The following is a 17,991-nucleotide window of genomic DNA, read 5'->3' on the forward strand; positions in this document are numbered from 1 at the left end:
CAGTACTGGGGGAAATCAGTTGTACTTTAGATAAAAATCTGGTTTATCCATTAAAATTAGGCCCTTTCACCAATTGCTGATTTAGAAAGCCACAATTTCCAGTTTTGGGCACAGATTGCTCAGTTTCTATAGGGAACACATTCTCGGGGTAGAAAGGAGGGAGATATTTTCAATGGTTGTTTTGGGAGATATTTTCAATAATTGTTTTAAGTTAAAATAATTTCACGCACCACAGAAGAAACCAGTGGACAGCCCTGGTAGCTTAGCACAGAATGAACCCTAGGCCAAAGTAAGAAGAAATTTGTTTTCTTTACTCTCTGCCTTTCTATTCTTCTCTGCCATTGAGTCCTGCCTGGGGCCTCCATAAAAGGCCTAGAAGAACTGAAAGTGGAGGTGGGGAGAGTACAGAAAAGGGGGGCTGCTTAAAACTCATGTCTGGCCCAATAAACTTGTCGAGTTTGAGGATTCTGTATTACTTTACGTTTAATGCAGCCTCTCCAGTTTCTACACTGAGTCTAAATCTCCTATTTACTCAGCTGATCACAGTAAGGTTCTGTTTGGCAGATCAAGTTTGCAGATGCAAACTCTAGAAGCCAGTTGTCTTTGAAAAGAGGAACAATTTTCAAGGCCAAGACTTGTACCCTTTAAGTCCAGCCAGTTGTTTTCAAAAGTGGGTGACCTACATCTCCATGAGTAACAGACCAGAGCGTAGATGAAATGGTAAACCCTCTACTAGAAAAACAATTCAAAGAAAACATTTCCACTTCCTCATCCTCCGTCCACATCACAATTCACTGTAACTGGCTTCCATCTCTGCTACTCTTTTGAGAGAGTCCTACAAAGCTGGCAATGACAGCCTGATGGCTGACCCCACAGTCTGGTTTTTAGGACTCACCTTTCTTGATGTTTCACATCCACACAGGAAACCATCCTCTCCTAATTAAAATGTTTTTTCCTGTGGGCTTTCCTAACACTATCCCTTTCTTTTTTTCTTCAGTCTCTTTGGTTCCTCCTTCTTGTTCCTCTCATGGATTCTTGTTCCATGACCTTCCTGTTAAATGTAAGTGTTCCCAGGAACCCATTTCAGGCACCTCTGGCTTTTCCTAGTCATTTCGATTCATTACTATGGTTCAACTTCCACATTCATACTTCAGCTCATACCTGCTCCTGAGCTTCAAAACCAGCTCCCGCAAAACATTCACACCTGGGTTTTAGCAAACTCTCCTCACATACCTTGTGTCCTAGACTCAATGTTACCTTCTCCTCTAAAGAGGCCCCTCCTCTTTCATTCTGTTTCAGTTAACAGCCTCCTCCCTGAGCCCGAGGAAGTCATTTTAATTCCACCCTCACTCTCTCACTCCAATATCCAGTCTTCAAATCCTATTAATTCCATTCTGGAAATCCTTGCCCAACTGCTCTCACTCACCCACATATGGCATACCCTTCTAAAGGCCATAATAAGGTCAGTCAGTTTGTCTGTGTTTAGCAAAGTGAGGCTTGTCCCTGACAGGACAATGAACATGAATGGAATCATCATTTGTTCTCAATAAAAGCATACATATTATAAAAAGGCCTGAATTATATAGCCCTCTAACAAATTTCCCTTAAGATAAAGTCATATCCTTCACATTTTATGTTTTGTAACAAAGAACCACAGTAAAGAACGTAAAATTTATTACTCACATCCTTACAACTAGCTAAGGTTATTTAAATAATTATTCATTTTATTGGGAGCTGCCCTAAAAGACCCACTGGGTTTAAAAAAATATATTGGGGTTTATAAGAATGTTCAATAGATGTTTTGTTTTCTAGGTAAAAATACCTGGTGCTTGTTTTCTAGAAGAGGTGCTTCCCAAGTCCACGTGTCATACAGCACAGCGAATCTGTCCATACCTGCATGGGCCCATCCCCAGTCCTGGTCAATATTTGACTCGCTGCCCTCTTTGTGACCTGGTATAGAAATGGATGAAAATGACCAGAGACAGGCCTCTCTATGAAGCTATTCCTAGTAGAAATGGACCCCTCAGATTGTCAGCTCCCTCTCAGGAAGGAAAACACTGAATGGGTAACTGGGATTCCTGAGAATCGGTTAAAGAGCCATGGGCAAGACCAGGTGCTAAGTTCATACTTGCTGACTTTTAAATCAACAGAGCTTTTGTTTTTACTTTTAGTTTTAAAAGACTAATTTTAGAAATATAACCAAAATTCAGTTAACATGAAATATTTACTAAAATGTCTGCAAACCTGTAATTTAAAGGCAAAACACACATTTCTCCTTCGGTAAAAACAGGTCCCTGGTGGTTTAACAACAAACCCAGTTTAACCTGCTGTATCAATTGATGCCAGCCAAGTCAACATTTTTCAGGGAAATTTCTAAGATATTCCTTAATTATGTTAATTACTAACTTAAATCAATGAGTGTAATCATTGCCATTATTCAGCTAAAATATTTTCCCACTATAGTACTGTAGGTTTTCACTGTCGACATCATTATTGCTTAAAATTTTAAGTGGTCTATTTCAGAATAAAATATTCAAAAGTAAGAGATTTTCAGGTTTAATAATTATCAAGTATATGGTGCGTACTTGAACAAGAGAAAGCCTTTGGTCAGGAATTTCTATAGCAGCAGTTGGGAAATCATTTTACAATGGATGACCGTATACTCACTAGCTCAGCGAGAGATGCTCATGTGACTAAGTATTTCACTCAAAGTAAGTTCTTAAAAGATGGAAATAGTCGAATTGTAGCATAAACTAACATCAGGAAAAATGATGCATTAGTATGTAGGATGACCAGTAGAGATAAAAGCTAAAAGCTGAAATTAAATGCCCTGGAATGTTGGATGCCAGCACTGCATCCCATGATTCAGATCCCAAATGGTCTGTGGCAAAGACAGGACAAAAAATTCAATCTAATACTAAATTAATTCTGTCTGGGATCTGAAAGGTTAGCTGTCAAACATTCTTAGAGCAGCCTTTTATAACAATATGACCATGAATTATCCTGAATTAAAGTCTACATATATTACAAAATAGCACAAACTCTTGCTAAATTTCCCTCCAGGTGTTGCAATGTGTCTTTCCAAATGCAATGCTAATATAGTCATATTATTCCAATAGGAATATTCTTACCTCATCTATTTCTAAAACTGGATAAATTTGAGTGATGCCAAAAGGAAGAGAGAATACAGATTACGGGTTATTTGATTACCCTGACTAATGATTTCTCCCTCTGGGGCTTGTCTGGCATTTTCCTACCCAGGGCTTTTTGCATCCTGGTGGTTTTCTGTTAGGAACTCAGGAATATCTCTGCTTCCAACTGCAGTTTCCCCAAGGTCAATCACCTTTTTTGTCACTTAGAAAAAAAATCATTAATTTCCCTCAGGGCCCTGCACCCAGTGGGTAAGGCAGAAATGCCACTGGGCAACAAGTAGAGTCTAAACAACAATAAGAACTATAACCAAGTTACAGTCTCCAACAAATGGGGGCCCTGAGCTGGAAACAAAACTGTATCTTTTCTAAAATGGTGTGTGTTGAGGAGGTGTATATGCTTATTGAATTTTCAGATACTATTGTATATGCCTATATATTTTGAGGTGGGAGGTGTTAAATAGAGCCCTTAGTGGTTTTTGTCTGTTTGGCTGGTTGATTTTAAAAAATCTGACTTCTGACCTTTTGCTTTCTCAGTGTAATGGCTGGCCACAAGCAGCAGTTCTGTCTCTAGTTCCTTCAGATCATTCAAGGCTTCATCATACATGACATACACTCCTTGCTGGTCCTGGGTGTGGACGTAACCAGTGTCCATGCTGTAGTAGTCATCCTGGTTCTCCACTTCCAAGAACTCTGTGAATTGGACACTTTAGACCTGGGAAAGAAAGCCAAGCCTGGAAGTTACCGGAAGAGGGAGAGCTATATTTTGCCAGCCCAAACGGACAAAACAGCAGGCTTCTGTTCCCACACAGTGGGCTGTCAGCAAGCAGCTATAGACATGATGAATGTATAAAGAGCTATATGTAGAGAAAAAAGATATTAGCAAAGAATGTCAGGGAAGCATAGCTCCTTAGATAGATAACTAACTAAATTTTATGATTAACTCAGGATTATCTGGAAAAAGGTAGACAACAGAGCCAAGTGCTAAAGGTGGTCTCTGAAGCCAGAGTGCCTGTGTTCAGGTCTTGGCTCTGCCAGGATCTCACCTTAGGCAAGTCACGCAGCTACTCTTAGCCTCAATTTCCTCATCTGTAACATGGGCACAGTGGAGACACTACAATGGTTGTTGTAGGGAGTATATGACACCATGAATATGAGGCCCTTGAGATCTATAAACATTAGCTGTTAAAGATATTTTTCTTTTAATCTTATAAGTACTTCTAAAATGCATTAACACAATCTCATGTCTTAGTAATATACTGGGTTGAATGTGTGCCCCCAAAATTCATGTCCAATTAAATCATGTGAATGTGGCCCTATTTGGAAATACAGTCTTTGCAGACGTACACAAATTAAGATGAGGTCATACTAGATTAAGGTGAGCTCCAATCCAATGACTGGTGTTCTTATAAAAAGAGGAAATTTGGAGACAGATACATAGGGGAGAAGGCCATGTGAAGGCAGAGGCATAGATTGGAGTGATGCATCTACAAGCCAAGGAGCACCAAGGATTGCTGGCAACTACCAGAAGCCAGAAGAGGCAAGGAGGATTTTCCCCTGGAGCCTTCAGAGACAGCATGGCCCTGCCGACACCTTGACTTTGGACTTGTAGTCTCCAGAATTGTCAGAGAATAAATTTCTCTCCCAGGTGTTGTGAGCCACTCACTTTGTGGTACTTTGTTATGGCAGCCCTAGGAAACTAATATAAGTAATTTGAGTATTCCAATCATAATTTTATTTTTTAGATGACCAAGGGCCTATTGTTTCCTGAGAATCATTATTCTAATAATAATTCTCATAATTTCAAACTTCTCTACCATTCTCCCCACCTCCAATGCCCAGCCTCCCTCAGTCTCAGCTGACACCCCTCCACTTCTCCACTCACACACAAACCCACCACACTCCCGCCCCTCCTTTCCTGCTCCCTCTGCGCTGTAGGGGCTGATTCCACTCCCCTTCTCTAAGGCCATTCCCTCCCCCTCTGAAGCATCTCTTCTCCTTGGACATCCAACTCACCTCAACCAGAGATTTCCCAATTGGCACTGAAACATGCTCACAGCCCTCTGATTTTGAAACATCCTCACATGCTTCCTCAGGTTCCACCTTACATCTCTCCTCCTTCTCACAGTCCAACCTCCTAAGATGTCATCTGTACCCACTGTCTCCATCTCTTCACCTCCTGCTCCTCATCCATTCCCATCTGGCTCTTGTCTCCATCAAGCCACCTGAACCATTTTCACTAAGACCAATAATGACCTTTGCTCCACATCCAGCAGACTTTCTTTAGTCATCTTATGTAATCTCTCAGGAGCATCTGACACAGTTTAGCACTTCCTGCTCATATTCTTCTTGCTCTCACCAATTTTCCAGCCATTTCTTCTCTATCAGGTCACTAAATGGTGGCCACACTCAAGCCCCAGTCCTAGGACCTCATCTTTTCTTCCTACAGTCCTTCCTTAGGAGATAGTACGCTTTCACAGCTGAGATTACCATATTTAGACCATTTGCTCCCTAATTTATATCTCCGATCCAGACCTCCTAGAGCTCCAGACACACATATCCAATTACCTATTTAGCATCTGTTCCTGGGCATCTCAAAGGCCCCTCAAATTTAACATGATCAAATCGTGTGATCTCCCCCACGAACCAAGGCCACCTCCAGCTTCCCCATTTTAGTAAATAGCACCACCACCCATCCACTTCCTCTAGCATTAAACATTCCTGATGTCTCTTTCTGCCTCACCCTACATGTCCAATCTATCACGAAGTCCTGTTGATTTTACTTCCTATCTCTCAAATCCATCCAATTGTATGCATCTCCACCAACCACCACCCTAGTCCAAGCTGTCATTAGCTTGCACTAGGACTAGTCTAGGAACTTCTAAACTGGCCTAGCCTCTTAATTGGTCTGTCCACATCCCTTCTGGCCTGGGCTTATTCTCCCTTCCATTTTACTCACTACTGGCAGAGGATCTTTTAGAAATGGAATTTAGATTATGTTATCCCTTCTCCCCTTTAATATCCCAAGGGGCTTCCCATTGCTCACAGAACGAAGCAAAACTCCATAAAAGGACCTACGTGGTCTGGCCCCTGACTATCTCTCTCCAGTGGTTTTGAACCAAATGTGATTTTTCCCCTCAGAGGACATTTGGCCATGTCTGGAGACATTTTTGGTTGTTATATTGGGGGAAAGTGCTACTGGCATCTAGTGCGTGGAGGCCAGGGATGCTTCTAGATATCCTATGGTGCACAAGACAGCCTCTCACAATAAAGAAGTATCGGGCCCAAAATGTTAATAGTGCCAAGTTGAGAAACTTTGGGCTACTTTCATTTTGCATCACTTTCCTCCTGGATCACTGTGTCCCAGCCATTCATGTCTTCTTTTGATTTCTTGTGGGTGCCATGCTCCCTCTTGGCCACAGGTCCTTTGCATAGGCTATCTATACCGTCTTCATGGAATTGCTGGAGCATATAATTCTATTTTTAATTTTTTGAGGAACCACCATACTGTTTCACACAAGAAGCTGTACCACTTTACATTCCCACCAACAGTACACAAGAGTTCCAATTCCTCCACATCCTCACCAACATTTGCTATTTTATATATATATGTATGTATATGTATTTCTTCTTAGTTGTTATATTCATGAGTCATTTAAACTATGGAACCAATAGATCCCAATCTTTTATCCCCCATCTATTCATTCTTATAACATAAAAACTTTGTTAAGTAATCAGTTGTTGGATAGAATCCATTTATCTATAAATTTTAAGCAGTCATTATATCCTGGCTCTCGGGAGACATGTCATTTGGTTTGTGTATGTGGCATTGCCTATTGTATAACCACAGGAATCCCTCTGGAACCTTCACAAACAGGGCAGATGATCACCTGTGGGGATGGTTAATTGTCATTATCAGAAAGGTAGATCAGGGGTACTCTGTGGGCCCTTTCTATTCTCTGGCTCTGATTCCGTTTTTATGTGCTGTTGTAAGTAAACCAGGTGATTAAATACTTAATCTCCCTGAAGAGACTCCTCTTTAATGAGTTGCTCATTCAATTATAGATTTTTTATTTAAGCTGAAACTTAGAAATCTTCTAATAAGTAAAACCATGAGTGTTTCCAAATAATAGCTATAATATTCCATCAAGAAGATATTTCATTGTTAAACATTTTTCTGATAGGTGGTTGTTTTTGGTTTGTTTTGCTCTTTACTACTCTTTTTTTTTTTTTGCTGTGTTGGGTCTTCGTTGTTGAGCACAGGCTTTCTGTATTTGCGGTGAGTGGGGGCTACTCTTCATTGCAGTGCGTGGGTTTCTCATTGCAGTGGCTTCTCTTGTTGCGGAGCACAGGCTCTAGGCATGCAGGCTTCAGTAGCTGCAGCACATGGGCTCAGAGTTTGTGGCTTGCGGGCTCTAGAGTGCAGGCACAGTAGTTGTGGCCCATGGGCTTAGTTGCTCTGCAGCACATGGGATCTTCCTGGACCAGGGATTGAACCCGTGTCCCCTGCATTGGCAGGCGGATTCTTAACCATTGCGCCACCAGGGGAGTCCCTGCTTTTTACTATTCATTAGGCATAAAACTTTTTAATAATTAGGAGCTTCCTTTGATTAGGAGTTCCAAAAGTGAACATATTGTTTTTTATGAAATGATAGGCACCGGTGGAAAACAGAAATGATGCTGAGAAAATTACATGTAACATACAAAAATTAAACAGTTTGCTTAGATTTATAAACTAGCATGTCAGCTTCTGTTGGCATTTAGCTCCTATAGTCTGTTATGCAAAATGAGCTCTCCTCTGAGGAAAAGAGGGACAACTTAATGTGGTATGTTTTATCCACTTTACTGGAAAAGACCTTTCTTCCCCAGTGTTCTTGTACAGGGGAATTTTCTGAGACTTTAAAGAAGTGGCTACCGGATTGAGTTCTGAAGCTGATGGAAAGCAGTAACAGTGTCAGGATGCCGACTGTAATGTCATCATCTACTTAAATGGTCTTTTTTTCCCCACTTTCCCCACCCCCAAGTCATGGTTCAAGCCCTTTATATAGACATACATCTTTCTTTCCTTTCGCTCCCTGACTTCCTGTGTCTGAAAGGTACACTTATGTCCACAGGAGATGAACTGTGAAGACGAGATGGCCAAACTACCTCACATAGGGTTATGGCTCAGTCACTATAATATTTCCTTTTCATTTTCATTTCTTCCACAGCCATGTGGAAGACCTTCCTTCTAATGTTTCTGTGGTATCGAGAGTTGATCCTTCAATATTATTCTTGGAGGAGTGGCAAGAAAAGGATGGCAATAATTACCTGTTTGACTAAGGTATAATCTGATCTTTGGGATGGCTCCTATGTTTTTAAGCCTGCAAATTAACTGATGCCAAAATAACTGTTTGAGTACAGTAACTACAGGAAACTTGGTGCCCATCGTTACTTCTTTTCCCTCTATTGACTTCTGCCGTCATTTGTTAGCAAGCCGTTTAGGCCCCTTGGCAGTGCAGACAGTACTTCTCTGGCCAGCCGGCCAGTTTCTAAATCACCTTTTCATTAATTTCAAAGAACAAGTAGAGGTGGTACTACTACTACTATAACCCAGTCTAAGAACTCATCAAACTTTGTTGGGTGGCTGACCCAATCCTTTGGCTACCATCGTTTAAAGCGAAAATAAAAAACATCTTCTAGTCTCTGCCTCACCTGCAGAGTGATACTTTTTTATCATAGCTATGTTTTCTGCATTTGAACAGCATGATATACTTTGCAAAGCACTTTCATTTAGATTGTCTGTCTGTGACCTCACAACCATTCTGTTACGAAGAGAACATTTCTTTTGTTCAACAAACATTTACTAGATACCTAAAATTAATTTATCACTCAGGCAGAGCCCACTGCAGGACTAGTTGCTTTCTAGGCCTCTCTCTTCTAGCAGTGACCCAGGGATCCAGGATGTTTCTGTTTTGTGGCTTGACATGCTGGAGCGTCATGGATTGGCTCTTACATGCTTTGGACTGGAAGTGACACATCTCATTTCTGTTCACAGCCCTCTGGCGCCTCCCAACTGCAAGGGCCTAGGATGTCTGGAGAAGCTTTGGTGTCAAACCATTCATTAGGCATTCTATCTATGTTTCTTACTTATTTATTTAATGTCTCTTTCCATTAAATAGTTCCATGATGGCAAGGATTTGTGACAGTTTTGTTTAATGCTGTATCCCTAGTGCCTAGTATATTTATTGGTCAGAACATTTGTGGGGTGAATGAATGGGAGGATGAATGAATGACAGGCTCACAGCCTGTGGGAGGAGATAAGCCAACAGTTTTAGAATGAGCCAAGTGCTGTAATGTAGGTAGACAAGTCATAGGGAGAAGCACTCAGCTCTGCAGAGAGATGTAAGAAAGACTTCTCAGAGAGGTAATGTTTGGATGGACCTGAATAGAGCAGGCCTTTATCAAGGAAAGAGGAGGTGAGGGACAGAAGGGCCATTATGCACAAGACCCAGAGGCATGAACAGCTCTGCCCATTCAGAGTAAGGCCAGGCCCAGCTCTGTAAGAATGAAGGTATAGGGACAGTGGGGGGAAATGAGGTCTGAAAGGTTGGCAGGGGCCAGCTTGCACCCAACCTTGTCAACTTCACCAAGGAGCCTGAACTTTATCTTGTGAGAAACAGAAAATTCATAAAGACTTCAAGCAAGGGAATACATGTGATCATGTTTGGGCAGAGATCTGGAGAAATTTATAAAACAATGAGGAGTGCCATTTTCTTATTTAAAATTCTGTTCCTCGCCCACCTTGGAATTAGTCCCGCGTCCTGAGGAGAGCCTAGCCTTGCACGGTCCGCTTTTTTCTGCAGCCTCATCTCCCACTACTTGCTCACCACAGTCTCTGCTACCAGCATGTCAAGTGCAGGCAGATCCTGAACACACTATGAGGTGTCAAGCCTATGTGTCTGAAGAGACAGGCTCAAGGTCAAACGGCCAGCAGAAGCCTGCTGTCTCTCATTCCGGGGCCCTTTCTACCCTGCCACAGGCTTAAAGTAGGCACATGGCAAAGTGTCCATGACAGGTTGTAGGGGCTTTCCTTTTCTGGTATTATCACTGAGCAAACACGTGTTAACACTGGCCCCAGACCTTCCTCATGGGATCAAACACACTGGGCCCAGGGAAGAGGGTCTCCATCTCAGGGGCTTCTTCGATGTTAGCTCCCCTGGCTGGTAAGCCCAGTGATCTTGCTCCCAGTAGCCTCAGCCCTGGCCTGGTGAGATCAACCAAATTAGCATCTGTTCCTTCCATCCTCTACATGGGAAAGAATCACATAGTTATTCTGGACATTCTAGATTAAATGCTGACATGGTCACATACATGGAGTGCAGTAAACCACATGGTCCTATTAAAGACCCTGAAAGAAGGCCACTTCCTTGAGTTTCTCACGCCGAAGTAGTAGCTGCTGGCAGCTTCTTAAGGGTGATGTTATTCCTATCATTTATGAGAGCATAGGAAAGAAATACTGTATTACCCTTGAGAAGCTCCTCCTACAATTAATGGGACAGGGTAGGATTTGTCTCCCCTCTCCTCCTTCATTTTCACCCCACCCCACCCCATCACAGAACAAACAAACTGGGAGATGGGCTCAGTGGTAAGAAAGATCTTTTTTTAATCTACAGCTGTGGTATAAGACAGGCTGGATATTAGCACAGAAAGATGTGTTTGTTTTATGGGTGTGTTTGTTTCCAAAGTGTCTTAACCCTCCTCTCCAGCTCCACTGAGGAACATACTAACTGGACTTGACGAACCATGAACTAGGATCAAGGGAAGAGGGCAGAGGGGTAAAAAGGGAAGTCTGTGTATGGTGAGGAGATGGGAGGGGGGGAATCGTTAGGGAAGGAGACCAAAAAGAGGAGTCTCCCAGATACTGAGTGAAAGTTGGACTCGAGGTGACTAGGTAGGAGAAATAAGGAAATGTTTTCTAATATCTAGAGCTGAACTGTTCAATACAGTAGGCTCTAATCACATGTGGCTATGGAGCACTTGAAATGTGGCTTGTCTGCATTGAGATGTGCTGTACATATAAGGTACACACTAGATTTTGAAGATTTAGTATGAAAAAATATTTATCTCATCAATGATTTCTTTATATTGATTACATGTTAGAATGATGATATTTTGGATACATTGGGTTAAATAGATAACATTATTAAAATTAATTTCATGTTTCTTTATACTTTTTATAATGTGGCTACTAGAAATTTTTAAATTATACCTGTGGTTTGTGTTATATTTCTACTGGACAGCACTGCTCCAGACTGCATATTAACAATAGTTGATAATAAGATTTCATACCCTTATAAGACATGACAATCATAAGTCAGGGGTCATACAAGCTTAAAATATGTCTTATTTAGCAGCTAACTAGATTGTATTTTTCACATTGGTCAAGTTAGTATCTTTTAAGAAGATAAAATCCATATTAAACCCCACCTTCAGGAATAAACCTTCTAGAGACTGAGATGAAAATATTGCAAGAGTGTCTGCGACATTTCAAGAAAATGTATGCATTTTCAACTTTAGTCCCAAAGAAAGGGATTTAATATGAATATTTTAGACTATAGAAAAACATAATCAAGAGATAGTAAAAGCACCAAGGGACAAGTAGGTTTTGGGAGGGATAGATTTTTCCCTGTTTCAAATTTTTTTCTACATTTGTTTTTTAACCTATTTTTTTAATTGGGGTTTAGAAAACAGGAAAGAGGCAAAAAAAAAAAAAAAAGTACCTCTAGCAATGTCAAGGAGGGTCTTACAAGTTTCTGTGTAAGGACATGTGGTTCTCAGGATAACAGAAAGGGCCCCTCTTGCTCTGTTCACTATCAAGTGGACAAACCAGCAACTGAAATGCCTTCCTTCCTTCCTAATATAGTTTCCAGGGCTGAGTGTTCCCTGCCCATGTCCTGCTCTCAAGTGGACACTGCCTTTTATCGTGGGTTAAAAAGTCATTTCCCTTTTCACCACAATTTTTCAAAAAAGCTATTTCCCTAGAAACTCCCACCTGTTACTTCGTCAGGTTAACTGATTCCAGGTGCTAAGAAGAAGGTGGCTTGGGAGATGAGATAATCATGGAAGAAAAAATTGTAGCAGAATCCTCACCTTGTGCTCGGCAGATGTCCCATGGGCATACTGCTTAGGTCTTGTGAGGTGCCCAAGCCTCCTTTTGCCACATTTACCCAGAAACTATCTTCTGAGGTGGGGACCAGACGCCCTGCAACCAAGGTAAGGCCTGAAGTGTTGATCGTCAGTATTCGCTCAATAGATCTAAAACAGTTCAGAATTCCTAAGCAGATGCGCTGAAACAAAGAAGGAACAGGGTCATGACCCTGCCTTTGCTGGCCCACCCTACAGAGTGAAACTTACTGGGGCCCCAGAAGTTGGCAGGTCAACCCTACTGCTGGAAAAGGAACACACCACCCCACAAAAGGCCTGGTTTCATGGAAGAATCAGAACAAAGAACAAAGTGTAAAAATGCATTACTACCAGAGTAGCAGGAAAGCCCCCCTTCCAGACAACCAAGCAATTCAGATACATGCAGAGCCATCCGCATACCTGCAGCTTCCTGGTCCTCAGGTGGTGCAGATGCAGAAAGGACAAGTCGGTTCCCCTCATCAGGACAGGATCCCTATCAGTGGGCCCAGTCCCGTCATCCAAGCCCAGCAGTTGTAGGGCCATTGCATACCTGTACCTTTGGCAGGCAGGAAAAACAGAACAAATGCCTTTCTCCTCAAAGTGGTTCAAGAAATTCACATATACCATACTGAAGTCAGTTTATTTAACTTCACAATAGCCACGTTTTAAAAATGCACTGGAAGGAAAATAATGGCTCTACATGTATAAATTTAAAAAGAAATTTCTCTTAGCAATCACTCTCATTAAAAATTCAGTCCTAGGGTGAAACATTAGTTATCTGGTCTGCTGTAACACTCTTGCTTTTATTTCAGCTTCAAATATTTTTGAGTTAATATGTAACCTACATATTAATCAGTCACTCAATTTTCTCCACAGTGTTTAATCCATTTCCTTGAGCCACCAATAAACGATTTAATTTTACCCTGTCTTTCTTCTGCTTGACAGGCTCATGAGCACACTGGCTAAGACTTATTTGTGCTGGGTCATTTTCATCTCGTTCCACTGAAAGATCATCTTCCTTCATGTTTTCATTCTAGCAAAAAAGTAGCATTAGTTGAATCACATGAACATTCACAATATTATTAGAAAAATCAAAGTTGGGTCATCACAAAATTAAATCTCATGATCCAAGGCACATTTAGATGAACAAGTAGAACAGCATTATGATCCATTTCAACCTGACGTATGAAAATCTGGATTTCTACAATAAATTAGAGGTCGCTGTTTTTACTATGATTCATCTTATGAAAAGTGGATGCACATATTTGTAGATGTTTGGAACCTTGAACCTCTCTAATCTAGTCTTGTCCCAGGCTGAGAGAGATCAGTGGATTAAACTCCTCTACTTTTTAGCTATATGATTTAATCATCTAAAGTCTTGATCCTGTTTTCACGTTTGTAAAATAGCATGAAATTAAAAAATAAGTTGCTGTGAGAATTAAATGTTAGAATGTGTGTAAAGCTCAGTCACTGGTACCTCATAGGTGTTCAGTACATGCCAGTTCTCTCCTGGCCAGGGATGGCAGTAGTCAGTCAGCCCTGTAGGATCTACAAGAATCTGTGGTTTACACTTATTTCCATAGTCATCTTTCCTAATGTCGAGAAGGATGAGGTCATGCACCCAGGGCCCTAAGGAAAACTGTGAGGAAGCTGATATTGATGTATGGTCCTACCCCTGCCCTCTGGGCAGCCCCTTTCTTAGTTGCCCTCTCTGCCTGAACCTGGGCATATATCCCATTCTCATAAGATGTGCTCTTTCATAGTGGCACTGATCCTCATGAAAACACTGAGTGTCAATGGCTTAGTTGGGTTACTTGTATTCTAACAGTGGTTCTCAGAATTCCAACAAGTCCTTATGGTAGAAACTGTTGGTTGTTCCCCAATATCCATTTTCCTCTTCTCCCACAGTACTTGAATATTTAGCTTGGCACATGGCCACCCAGATAAAGATGACATTTCCCAGCCTCTCTTGCAGCTAGGCGTAGGTATGTGACTAAGTTCTGGCCAATGGAATGAAAGTAAAAATGCCATGTGGCAGCTTCTGGGAATCGCCCTCAAGTGGCAGCTTCCCCATCCCCATTTTCCATTCCGCTGCTTAGCACATGAATGTGACAGCTGGAGCTCCATCTCAGACCAAGTGTTGATCTCAGGTATGGAGGCCACATTTGTTGGAACTTCAGGATGGAAGTAGCATGGGCCCCTGAGGACTCCATGAAGCAGAGTCATCACATCACCTCTGTACTTCCTACCCCTGGATGTTAATATGAGGGAAAAATAGAGAAATTTCCATCTCCTTTAATCCTCTGTTATTTTGTTTTTAACTACGACCAACACACAAACCTTATCTTAAATAATAAAGTCCCCAGGACTCTAAAGATAGACTACCAGTTTTTATGACAGGCAGTGGGGAAGAAAAATTTGGACAGGGATATTGGGAAGAGATGGTGAAAGAGAAAGTTGTCTAACTGGGTATCTCTAATTGACTTCCCATTCTGCCTGTGGGCAGAGGTAGCTCCTGTCTGTTCCAGGTAAGTATGTACATCAGTGTATTTCTGTGTAAACATCCCACAACCCACGGACTGAAAAAGACCCTAGGAGGTGACATGGTGCACTCCTGTTCCTTAATATAGGAACACAGGATCATCATCCCTCTGTTATTAAAAAAAAAAAAATTAACAGGAAATCCATGAGGGGGGTTGAATTTTGATAGTTTCTATTTGACCCAGAATATTGGATGAGAGGGGCTCTACAGAAGCCTTTTGCCTCTGGGACTTATATTGTTCTTGTGTTCAGCATTGCCCGATATGGCTCCAGAGGGAAGCCTAGGAGTCACAGCTTTTCTCTGTGGGGTTGTGACTTTTTCAGCTGCTTCTAAAATTACCCAGAATTACACAGGAAGGAATAGGAAGGGATGTCAAGTTACAGTGAAAGACATTTTGAAGGAATGACTGAACAAACCACAAAAATACAGTTGAACCGGCAGATTGCCAGGAAGAAAGGAAGCGGGCACAGCAGGCTAGGGTGAGTAAAGATAGACAGCCCAGCATCCTCCCGGAAAAGCGAACCAGCCACAGCCCACAGAAGCAAACTGCTTAGGAAATACTGAAAGTCCATGAGTGTATTCCCCTAAGACAACTGGACACAGCGCAGTTAAGCAGAGGGCTAACGAGAAACAAGAATGTCAATACCACCTGTGTTCATTCTCTCTTCCTGGGTAGGTTAATTCTTTGACATTTACAGTGCCTTGTGGCTGGGTCTTTGAAACCAGAATGGCTGAGTTCATGTTTTTTGACAGTTCAGGGATTTCCACTGATTGCCAATCTCATTTTCTCCTGGAAAATTGGCAGGGGCAGTGGAGTGGGAGGTAGAGTGGAGGGAATAATTAGGGGAAAAGTAAGCCTATTATGTATTCCCCACCTGCCCAAATGTCTCTACGGTTTACTTGTGTATACCCACAAAATAAAAAGACTAGAAGGATATATACCAAATGTTAACAATACTGTTGTTATATTTGGGTGATAGAATAATGGGTGATTTTTATATTGTCCCTTGAACTTTTCTATATTTCCCAAATTTTCTGTGATAAATACATGTCACTATTGTCATCAGAAAATGTTTGTTTTTAAAATGTTCTATTGAATTTAATGACGAAAGCCAGAAAAAAGGTGTTTCATGTTTCCCTAAACTTCCTGTACATTGGAGCTACCACATACAACACCACTTTTGTGAGAGCACGCCACGTACTCACTATATTGCATTATCGCTGGAGACGGAGGGGGGCAGGAACACAGATGGGGAAAACGGCTGTCCCCTCCTTCCCTCCTTCGTGTGGCCAGTGAGAAGAAGCAAAAGAAGAGGCAAAGGATGCAGTGTTTTCTGCCACTTCACCACTCCATAAAGTTAAAGAACAGTGACAAATTTAAACTGTAGCTTTAGAAATATGATGGTCAATAGCAGTATTTAATGTCTGTACATAGCCATTTTAATAATCAGGTGTTTTTGAGGAGAATGGAATTGGACACAGTAATAGAATTACAGGTCTGGGAGTATCTACGCAGGGTTAGCTGGTCCTTCTTCTGATCAGGACTACAGTTAAATTATCTTAAGTTTTCTTCAAAAGAATATCCCAAAATGCAGTCCATTTGGATCAGAATTATCTCTTTCTAGTTATACATCGTTGTCAATTAACAAGGACATGAAAATCTGACATTTCTTATCTCCCAAACCCAGATCTTTAAGTGTATGTGGAATTAGAATTGTATTTAAAGAAAAGCCTTCAATGCTAATAGTAAATACAAAACATTTAAAAACTCCCTAAAGAAAGGTTACTGGCCAACAGTATTTACTAAGAATTTTTCAGAAACTGTTCTGAAGTTGCATTACATTTAGTGTCTGTATTCTCTCAGAGCTGTCAAAATGAACAGTCCTCTGAGGTTTGCTTTCCTTCATGCAGAAGGCCCTTAAGAAAGTTATTTTTCATAGGGTATTGGTGTTCAGAATCAGGATGCTGCCCAGCATACACGTGCTAAAATTCATACTTGACTGCTATGTGCTTGCAAAATAGTAACAGAGCTTTAAAATTCATATCCACATTCCTGTGACTCCTCCCAGTTGCCACCTTTTCCTTAATCCTAATCTCATCTGACTGGTATTCAACATTCAGAATGGCAACACACTATTGGTGCTCTGATACTGCATAAAGCGCTTGACCAAAGCAGAAATACTGGAGGTCACAAAGTAACACCCACAGGAAAATGTGAAGGAAGGTAGAAAACTATTGGTTGTTGCCTCAGGATTTCCTTTTTAAACCCTGGGCTATTTTCTGTTCCCTACTTGGATAGCTCTTCTCCAGGTTGTGTGCATGGCTGACTCCTTCTTGTTCATCAAATTTCAGCTCAGATGCCCCCCACTCTGAAAGAGCTTGGCTGACCTCTCTAACAGAGGACGTTCCTCTCTACCCCACTGCCCTCTACTTCTTGGTATTCTGCATGGCACCCACACATTAGAGATGTAGATTTACTTCTTTGTTACTCATTTATTGCATGTTTCTTTCCTTAAGCCCAGCACAATTCATGGCACAAAAGGTAGTACCCATGCAATTATCACTGAATGAATGAATGGGAAACTGGAAAACTTGTATGACACTAATATGTAGGGTAATCTGTGTGTGTGTGTATGTTATGTTTCTCCCCACGCTCCACCTCTAGGAACTATAGATATTCTAAGTCTCTTTAGGGTCTATTTACCATAAATCAGCTTGAAAATACAGTGTTCACATTTTTCTCCCTTTGGTCAATTCCAAGAACAACTAGCCAGTAACTAGCCAGAGGAAGTGGTATTCTTTCCCTTCTTTCCTTCCTTCTTCCCTCCTCCCTCCTCCTTTTACCACTATCGGCCCCCAGGAGTTTAGTTCCCCCTACTCTCATAGCCAAGGAGGAAAACAGATTTGTGGTGATGGCTCTCAGATGTTAATACCAGAACTTCCCAGGTAATTTCATCAGCATCATTGACTGTCAGGATCCTAGGGGCAGAGGTCTTGTTCAGAGATACCTGGGCTCACTCTGCCTTCACCCTCCTCCTTTCTTCCCTATTCCCTGTGTCCTCCCCCACAAGTTTGGTCCAAAAAGCAGAAAAGTCAGATGTTTTTAAAGTTCCCCTTGTTAGTAGAAGGTCTTTT

At 41.5% G+C, this 17,991-nt stretch overlaps 1 protein-coding gene across 1 annotated transcript in view; it reads right to left on the reverse strand.

The window, feature by feature from the left end:
- LOC309811186 (uncharacterized protein) overlaps window positions 1-17,991 on the reverse strand; it is a gene marked incomplete at its 3' end in the record, with an annotated part of 148,586 nt that overhangs the window by 105,304 nt on the left and 25,291 nt on the right. Inside the window, 7 exon segments of the mRNA XM_082633781.1 lie at window positions 1,427-1,445; window positions 1,823-1,950; window positions 3,672-3,789; window positions 3,792-3,864; window positions 12,282-12,478; window positions 12,735-12,870; window positions 13,175-13,347. Of these exon segments, the coding sequence (XP_082489907.1) occupies window positions 1,427-1,445; window positions 1,823-1,950; window positions 3,672-3,789; window positions 3,792-3,864; window positions 12,282-12,478; window positions 12,735-12,870; window positions 13,175-13,347 (844 nt within the window).

Source organism: Mesoplodon mirus, assembly GCF_964341445.2.
Source record: "Mesoplodon mirus genome assembly, chromosome: 10".
Taxonomy (NCBI): domain Eukaryota; kingdom Metazoa; phylum Chordata; class Mammalia; order Artiodactyla; family Ziphiidae; genus Mesoplodon; species Mesoplodon mirus.